Source organism: Prinia subflava, chromosome 3, assembly GCF_021018805.1.
Source record: "Prinia subflava isolate CZ2003 ecotype Zambia chromosome 3, Cam_Psub_1.2, whole genome shotgun sequence".
In the NCBI taxonomy this organism is placed as follows: Eukaryota; Metazoa; Chordata; class Aves; order Passeriformes; family Cisticolidae; genus Prinia; species Prinia subflava.
Genome location: NC_086249.1, coordinates 33417833 through 33427009, shown reverse-complemented (window position 1 = coordinate 33427009; position 9177 = coordinate 33417833). Strand labels below are relative to the sequence as shown.

The 9177-nt window shown below is 41.9% G+C and overlaps 1 protein-coding gene across 2 annotated transcripts in view; it reads left to right on the top strand.

The window, feature by feature from the left end:
• The first annotated feature begins 329 nt into the window (after nucleotides 1-329).
• The window catches only part of ALKBH8 (alkB homolog 8, tRNA methyltransferase), a 45086-nt gene continuing 36238 nt past the window's right edge, over nucleotides 330-9177 (top strand). Inside the window, exons 1-6 of one of the 2 annotated variants that reach the window (XM_063394585.1) lie at nucleotides 330-394; nucleotides 1107-1258; nucleotides 4274-4410; nucleotides 5255-5395; nucleotides 7254-7494; nucleotides 8589-8720. In XM_063394585.1, the coding sequence (XP_063250655.1) occupies nucleotides 5264-5395; nucleotides 7254-7494; nucleotides 8589-8720 (505 nt within the window). In that variant the 5' untranslated portion in view covers nucleotides 330-394; nucleotides 1107-1258; nucleotides 4274-4410; nucleotides 5255-5263. Of the gene's footprint in view, nucleotides 395-418; nucleotides 696-1106; nucleotides 1259-4273; nucleotides 4411-5254; nucleotides 5396-7253; nucleotides 7495-8588; nucleotides 8721-9177 lie in introns of those variants that run through there. The other variant, XM_063394584.1, reaches the window with a different exon arrangement.

Here is a 9177-nt window from a genome sequence, read left to right as displayed (position 1 = left end):
TCAGCAGTGCCCAGCACAGGGGGACGGTCACTGCCCTGCTCCTGCTGCCCACACCATGGCTGAGCCAGGCCAGGATGCCATCGGCCTTCTTGGCCCCCTGGGCACAGCCTGGATCATGTTCAGCTGTGCTGACCAGCACCCCCAGGGCCTTCCCAGCCACTGCCCCCAGCCTGCGGCGCTGCCTGGGGTTGTAACCCCAGTTCAGGACCCGGCACTTGGTCTTACTGAATCTCGAAGCTTGGATTCCCTGACCTGCCATAAAGCGACACATGTTCGCACCGTTAAATCCCCGCCGAGACGCCACCGCGCCGCAGGCAGCGTGGCGGGGCGGTGCCATGGCGGCGGGGGCGGTGCCGGTGCCGGGTGCCCGCCCCGACATGGCCGCTTCCTGCAGGTAACGCGCCCGCCGGGCCGGGGCTGCAGCGCCCGGGCCTCGCTGGCCCTGGCTGGGGACGGGAGCCGCGGGGGCGGCGGGAGCGCAGGCGGCCTCTGCCGCTGGTTCCCCTCCCGTTCCCCGGCGTGCCGCCCTGTGCGGGGAGCAGAGCCCGCGGCGGCCTGGCCGCGGCTCCGGCTCGGTCAGGACGAGGTGTTGTAAGGGGGAGAAGGCCAAGTCAGTCCCTACGTCTGCCGCACAGCTTTTATCGCCTCCCTCGTGTGTACTCGGGCAGAGTAGAAGGGACCCTGCTATGACATTGGTGAGGCCCCGGAACAAGTTGCCCAGGAGGCTGTAGGTGCCCCAATCCTGGCAGCGTTCAAGGCTTTGAGAAACCTGGTCTAGCAGGACGCGTCCCTGCCCATGGCACGGGGTTTGGGGGCTGGCTGATCTTTAAGGTCTATTCAAACCCTTAACATTCTGTGATTCTGAGACGCGCTCCTGTGGTTATTCCTATTAGCGTTGCTGTTTGCAGCGAGTGCGCAGAGCCCGGGGGTTTGCGGGGTGTCGGTGGGAGGTTTGGTGCTGGCGGTCCCCAGCAGAGGTGGGATGGGACAGCCGCGGGTACCCGCTGGTGCCTGGATGTGCTGGTGCCTTCAGGCGCATTTGGCCAGTGCTGGAGCTCTTACATCTCATCTTCTAGCCTCCTGAATATATATATATTTCCCCCCAGATGTCTGTGTGAATACTGTGCCCTTATACGTTTGTTGTGGCCTATCTGCGGCACAAAACCAAGCCAAAACTGAGCAACGAAGGGCCCAGCTTATCCCTGATCGTGGCGCTCCCTCTGCCGACAGCCGCCGCTCAGCTCTGCCCGGCCACCAGGTACTTTGGGTTGCAGAAATGGCTTCCACAGCTAATAAGGCTTCTACAAAATAAGCTCCGTGTGTTGCATTAAAGCTTTACATTAACCTTTGTAGTAACTTTAGGCCGGTTTTGTGACATGCTATAACCTTAGCTCGTATTGCAAGGGGAAACGGTTTTCAGTGTATTTTCAGGAGCTGCTTTTTAAAAATAGTTGTACAACCAGGTGGTAACAATGATGAATGCAACAGTGGATTAACCCTTTTTATTCTGTAGTCATAGTGGCCTTTCTAAAGGAGGTGTGAGATCCTAGCAAATGAAGTTTCCTACCTCTGTACAGTAGAGTGATTCCTTTATTTGGAAATCAGGGCAGACTTGGTTTCTGTGCCTGCTGAATTGAGCCGCTGGTAACGATGCAACAGACGAGACAGAGTTTATCCCTGGTTCAGACAGAGACCAAGGGAATATTTTGCTGTCTCAGCTATGCAGGTATAAATGCCTTCAGGAGCTGGAGGCACCAGAGTGATGATGCCAAGCATGACACAGCACATCAGGAAGGTCTTCAGCTTCTTGAGCAGCAGGTGAAAGGCTGAGGGTTGGGGGACAGGTCATCTCTGCCAGTGTTACATGCTATTTAGACAGCACCTCAGCTGTCCCTTGTTCAGCTGTTTGAAGGGATAAAAGGATAAAAATTAGTCTTCCAGCTTCAGTTTCTGTGCTAGTTTGACAAATACTGTGGCATGACTTCTCTGCTTTTGCCTGGAGAATGTGGGCGTTTGTGAGGACCTGACTACAGGCCTGACTGAACTCAGAACTGCTTTCCCCAGACATCAGATGACATCTCCAGTATGCAGAGGTGTAGATGTTATGGGAGAGGCCTGACCCTTTCAGTTTGAAGTCCTCTGTTCTGCAGGCTGCATGACAGTGGTCTGACTGGTATGGTTGACGTGCATAGTCCCCATGCTTTTTCACCTGAATCCAATTTGCTTGGTTCCAAAGTATCAACCTGTCCTGTATTTTTGCTCTCTTTCTGTAAACTCACCAAGTCAAAGATGTGTCACTTTCCTGTGAAGTAGTTTGGGACTGCCTGACACCCTCTGCAGAGGAACCTGTGCATATGTAGGCTGTGAAGATGTGGGCCTTTGTTCACCTGTGTGAGGCAAATAAAGTGGGGCAGGCCAAGCCTTTTGGACCCAGTTGTGTAGATGGTCATGCTTTGGGACATAGGGTTTAGTGGTGCACTTGGCAGTTCTGGATTAACAGATGAACTCAACCTTACAGGTCATTTTTAACCTAATTTTTGTGATTCTGTGAAAACTTATAATTGCACAGCTTGGTCATAGCAGGCTTGCTGAAGGAGCCTGTAAATCAGCTAAATCTTGGTAAGGGTAACCCATTGGATGTACTTAGGAGAATTTACTTAATAAAAACTTTTTATGCTTCTTTTCATGAGAGTTCTATTTTTCCTCCTTAGTTACCTTGGCTTCTAATTATCTTACACTTTTGGGTGTTGGTTTTTAGTTTTGTTTTGTGTGTGTGTGTCTCTCACTGTGCTTTTTTTTGGTTTAAGCAAGTTCAGAATTTTTTGATCATTATTTAAATGATGAAGGTTAAGAGGACCATTGCTCTCTGTGTGTTTAACATTGTTGATTAAGTGAAGAATCTTATTTTGAACTGTTTTGAGCTATTTGTGTTTAGAAGGATGAATATTGTTTTCAAAAAATGAGCTGTGGCCTGTTTGCAAGTGTGCCATCAGGAAGGGAAAATGATTGTTTAAGAAGATACCAAGAGTTTGAGGAAGGGAAGGGAAAATCCAGAGTATAAAGCAGACAAAAAGCCCTTAATGAGCACTGTTGCTTTAAAGGGAAATGGCAGACAGTCCCTAACAAATCTGTAATAAAACTAATTTTGCAGCGATCAAGACTGATTCTATAACCCATTGATCTTTTCAGCCTTTACATTTCATTTTTGAAATAATGTGAAATAATTATTTTAGTAGTCTTCTCCTGTTTTTGACATTCTGCCCTGTTTCAGTTTTGTTACTTGTGAGATTTTTGTCTCATGCATTTTGCCTCCTTTGCATGTGAGCATGATTGTGCATGAATTCTCTCCAAGAGATCCTAGGAAATGTCAAGAGCCTAATGATGGTAGGATGGATTTTGGTGCTGAGTAATTTATTAAGTGTTTTTTGGTTTGGTGTTTTTTGGTTTGTTTTTTTTTTTTTTTGGTCAGGCTCAGATGTAAATGTGATCTTTATGTGGTCAGATATGTGTAAAAACTTGAATAATGCCAGGAAGTCAGGGTTCAAACTGTTGTAGCCTTGCATGTGCCACCTTAAACTTGTCAGCAGGCATCTGAAACCATATCAGGAGAGAATTGTTGATCCCCACCATGCCAGTAACTTGCTACGTTTGCTTGAAATTGTTGTTGGACAAGGGCTGCAATTAATTTAAGACCACTATAAACCTGTGTTTGAGAATGGAAGAGGAATGGTAGGAGGATGAACTAGTAAGTGGAAAGGAAGGGCAAAAGACTGAGGGTTTTTTGACAGCATTTATCCTGCTCCTTTTTGGAGGATTAGAATCTTTTATTTGCACAGAGTGCTTTTGTCATTCTGATTATCTTTAAAGATTTTTCTTGTGCACTACAGTTAAGTTGTGCAGGTTGATGATGGTAATGCTGCAGCAATCACAGGGAATACATCCAGCTCCTGTGCAACACTTCAATATTTTATAACAATTTTACTAGAATATCAGTGCTTGTTTAAAACAAAATTTTGCTAAGTCATTCAACACAAAGTTGCAGCAAATACTAATATGAGGTGTTTTTTACCTTTCCCATTTTTTGTGGTACATTGTCGTATTATCATGATTGTGTCTGCAGTTTAGGTATTGAGAAGCAGCTCTGCAGTCATCCAAGTGGATGAGGGACTGCTGGGGGTAGGTGACGAGTTAAATGATTGCATTTGGGGTGATTGACCTAGTTTTGTTTTGTTTTCTTTTTCCTTAAAAATAACTGAAACCCATTTTTTGACAGGAAGAGAAGATGGAAGGATTGTTGTCAGGTTGATGATGATGAAAGAATGGAATAGGGTACACAACTGCAGTCGGATTGTCCAGCTATACTGTTAGGAGGATTTTTGGCAAAGAAGAGAAGATACCTCTAAAATACAGGTAAGGGGTTATGTTATAGGGAGAGATAAAGTCAAGCTGCAATCAAGCTGGGAACTTTGTCATAATCTTACATGAGATCTGGATTCCTCCCTGGGATTTGAAGGAAGTAGGAAAAAGGAAGGAAAAGAACATAGGTGCAGAGAAATGTGGGAAGGTCCTGTATGATCTCAGTATAGTGTTAGATCAAAAGTGGCAAAAGATGCAGCAAAACCTGCAGAATGCCAGTGACCTTTAAGTACTCACTGGCTAGTAAATGCTGTGTTGTCGTGAAATTCAGTAGTTTATATATATATGTGTATATATATGTACACAGTTTTCTGTTCCTTCTCACAACAGGACTGTGATTTGGTTAAGTTTGGGAGATGTGGTAAATGATGTGTGGAGCATCCTAGTTGCTTGCTCTAGGACATCTAAATATTGCACACATTTTTCTACTCTTGAGAAAGGCAAGTTTGGCCAAAAGTCACACTTGATTGCAATAGGTAAAAGGAGCCAAACATTTCATCTCCAACTCAAGCATTTGGTGAGGCATGAGAATAACTGAGAAGCTGAGACAATCCAAATCTCATGGCAGTTCCAAACGTATCTTTTTTTCTCACATTCTGCTCTGGAGAGACTATAGAGAGAAGGAAATTAGCTGAAATTACTGTATGAAAACAGGAGGGGCAGACAGGTTAAAACCCACAAATGGGATGTAGTGATGCTGTGAATGTGAATAAAGGAGTGAAGAGAAAGAGAAAAACGGGAAAATTAATCAAGCATGATAGCAATCTTTTAAAGCCTTATTTTTGAGAGAGATCCTTTTCAAGCAGGATATTCACTATGTGTTGTTTCTGCTTTCCAGAACACCAGTATGGAAGCTGAAACCAGTGAAGATAATTTGAAAGTCCAGAAAATGAAGAAGAAGGTATTGAGGAAGCAGGTCAGAGCTCAGCATACATTGATGAGACATGAGGGCGTGAAGTGCGTCTCCCATGCCACACAGGTGACTGGTAGTTGTGATTTTGATGGTGGTGTTAAAATGATGCTTATCTGTGTTCTCACGTGTGTCCTGTGTAAAATGCAGTTCTTAAAATTGCACTTCCTGAGACTGAGGGTTTTCTGTGCTTCTTTGATTTCAAAGCAGAACTGTACTTGAGCAGTTTGATATCTGTGGAGAGATTTTGATGGCCTTTAGATGAGGTTTTTTTTAACCTGAAACAGCAGTTACTTGGGTTGAAGAGGAAACATTGGAAATGCTATTGAAGTAGATAAACTTTTCTTCTCTTTCTCTGTGGTTTCTTTTTCTTTCTTTCCTCAGGCTTTTAACTTTTTTACCTTTCTATCCTCCATAGTTCTCTGTCAAGTATAATTTGTCTCATCTAAGCTCCCCATTAAAAACATGTCTGTCTTGGAAATCCTTTCCATTTTGTTTTTTTTCCTTTAATTAAGGCTGTGGTTCTGTGGGAATTGAACTGGTTGGCTGACTTATAGCTGTTTAAATAGGGACAGCTTTCTCCCTCCTTGCAGAAAAGAGACCTAGCAGAAAGCTACTTAGATTTTTGTTTAGTAGTGTTCTGCCACAGTAGAGTTACAGAAGATCAGAGAAGGACCTCACAGAAAAGTGACAGGAACTTGCAGACAGAAAGAGAAGTTAGTGTTTCTAATTTCCCCTTTCTCATTTATGGAGAAATAAAAATGGCTTGAAACACTATAGAGCAGTATCATTTATCCTATGCATGTTCATCCTGATCCTGCAAATTCTTCCCATTCAAATATGGAAACTTTGGTTAGATCGTCATACTATAATTTTTGCAATAAAATTTGGTTTAATTTTTGCTCAGATTTCACACCACATGGACAGCAATGACTCAGCAATCTTGTTTCTATTGTAAACTCTTCAGAACAAAGACTGTTTTTCTAGTGTTGCTTGGAAATGGGTCTGTAATTTGGGACTTGTTCCCCTTGAAACTGTCCTAGGTACCAAATTCTCCATCTAATTTGTCCGAAGAGTAATTTTGGAATCCAGCAAGGTCCTTTTTGGTGACAGAACATTTGAATAAGTGACATATGAAACAAAATCATAGTGCTAGTGGTAAACTTGTGTCAGGAATATAGAAAACGCTTCCAGGCTTTGTGCAAGAGTTTAACTATCTCTAAATTACATCATCAGTTGCTGTATGTACTGCAGCAGTTGTGTAGTGGGGCCTTTGTAGATTAAATGAAAGGAGTGGTTTGAACCTCTGCATGTCTTCCACACAAATGGGTCTCTCCATTAATATTATTCTGGAAAATAGCGGTAATTAATAATGAGGTAAACACTGAAAAATATGATCTGCAGTGGACAGCCTGATGCAGAGCTTAGAACAGATGTTAACAGAGCCTTCACAATAGGCATAATCACAGCAGTGCTCAGTGTATAATTATTTTTTTAATGACACTCCTCTTCAGTTCTAAACCTCATTTTCTTTTTCTTTAGAGAAGTGAAATGCTGTCATTTGAAACAATTGAACGCTTTTCCCAGCTTTTTCAAAAACCTCCAAAATTATGTATGCCAGTGCCATTGTTTGCTTGCAGTACACTTGATGCACACATGCCACTTTATGCCAAGCATGCATTAGCTGAGGAGGTGTTTCTGATAGAGGCTGCAAGGCTTTCAGGCAGACTGTGTGCTGGGCAAGCAAAGGTTGCCTTAGCCTTGCATAACAAGCTCATGGAAGTATAAACATCTTGTGCAGAATACTTAAAAGAGTGCTCATGGGTTTTTCTTTATATTGCTGTTCTCTTGGTAAAATGTTAGTTTTAAAGGAACCAACAATAATCACTAATTTTTTTGTTTTGTTTTTTAATTATTTTTCAATTAGAGCCTGGTTATTGCCAATGCTGGTCTTGGTAATGGGATGAGTAGACAGCAGTTGCTCAGGATACTAGAAGAATATGGAGCAATGGAAACACTCTTAATGCCACCAAATAAACCATATTCATTTGTGAAATATAGGACAACAGAAGAAGCCAAGAAAGCTTTTAATGCCCTTAATGGGAAGGAAGTAACACTGGAAGACTGTGGCCAAAACATTGTTCTATATATTAATTTTGTGGAAAAAGGTACAGTTTTTCTGCTCTCCTATATATCCAGCTTCCTGCATACTGCTCCCTTTGCTTTTACTTCCTGGCTTGTAAATATAGGTAAAAGCAAACTAGTTTTTGTAGACACAGAATGAAAGCTAGAATCTGAGATTCAGGGCATAAAATAATCTTTGCTCTTTGTATTCCAGGTTAGGATACTCTAATTTCAACTCTATTACTTGGAAGCATAAGGGAAAAAAAAGATTTGAGTAATTTCCTGACCATTCAATACTACACACGAAGGTTGTGTGATTAAGAAGCCTGGAGAATCTTTGGACAGTTCATTGGATTTCATGTGTAACCCTAGTCTAGCAATCTCTAGCTCAGCTCCAAGAAGAAAAATATGCACAATGAAATTTCAGTCTTTTTTTACCCCTTCTCCCCAGGAGTGGTGTTGTTGTGTTGTTGTTTTTTGGTGGGGTTTTCTTTTGGGTTCTTTTTGGTGGTTTTTTTTTGGCTGATTATGTGCTATTTACTACAGGAGCTGTTGCTCTTTCTGTGAGCTTTCATAGTGTCTGGCAGAAAGGGTTCCTGGTGTTGGTCTGTACATTCTGCCAGCAAATAGCTTTTTTTGAGCTCTTAGGATAGCAAACTGAATGTCCCGACATCAGTGATGTTTCACATTCACTTAGGTATTGTTTTAACTCCAGATTTGTACATATTTGATTACAGAGTATTCTCTGTCTATGGAAGCAATCTGCTGATATGGTAAATCACTGAAATTCTACAAAATAAAATGAAATTCAGGTAGAACCTTGAAGTGATTGGGAAATTCTGTTTTACCATAATTTTTACAGAAAATCACAAGAGGTTTTGTGTTTGAATAATGTAAAGTCTTGTGAATCTTGTGCAGTACCTTTTTTAGAATGTGCATGAATGATGCAAAACTCAGGCCTTACCCTCTTTTGTCATGACAAAAAGGGATCATTCAATCTCCAAATAAGACTACAATGAGGACTCCATTGTATCATTAAACATTTCTACAGCTGTACTATATTCTCATACAAAGTAGTGAACACAGGTTTCATTTTCTCTAAAGAGTGACAAAATTCTCTTTTTTTCATATACCTCAGTTTCCTTGCAAAATGCTGTTCCTACAAGCTTGCCTCCAGGCTTAATGGTAATTGAAAAGATTATTTCTCCAGAGGAAGAAAGGAGGATGTTGGAAAGTATTGACTGGAAAGGAGATGAAGATACTCAGAATGGTGGGTACAGCTATAGGTGTACAGCTATTCTATACTTTTATTCTGGTTTTTTCCTGCAATTTCAGATTACATGAAATCTACATCTTGATAAATGTATTGTCAGAAATGATTCTGTGATTCTAGAAATTTGGTCTTATACTACAAGTGATCACCTCTTTGGGGCAAGTGATCTGAATTGATATTCTGGAATGGATTTACTTGAATAACAAACCTGCATCCAGAGACAGTTAAAGTGTTTTTTATGTGTCTTTTGCCAAGCACAAGACTGTAATTTGATGTCCAACTGAAGAGCCGTGTCTTCTTTTATGTAAAAAAAAAAAACAACTTAGTGAGGTGTACATTCTGGCTGCTTTCATACTTTCACTTGAGCTTCTGGAGTTAAATCCTTCAGTAAATGAATTCTTGGAAATCACTTCAGGGTTCCTGTGTAAATTAGTTTCATGAGCAATGCAAAAGG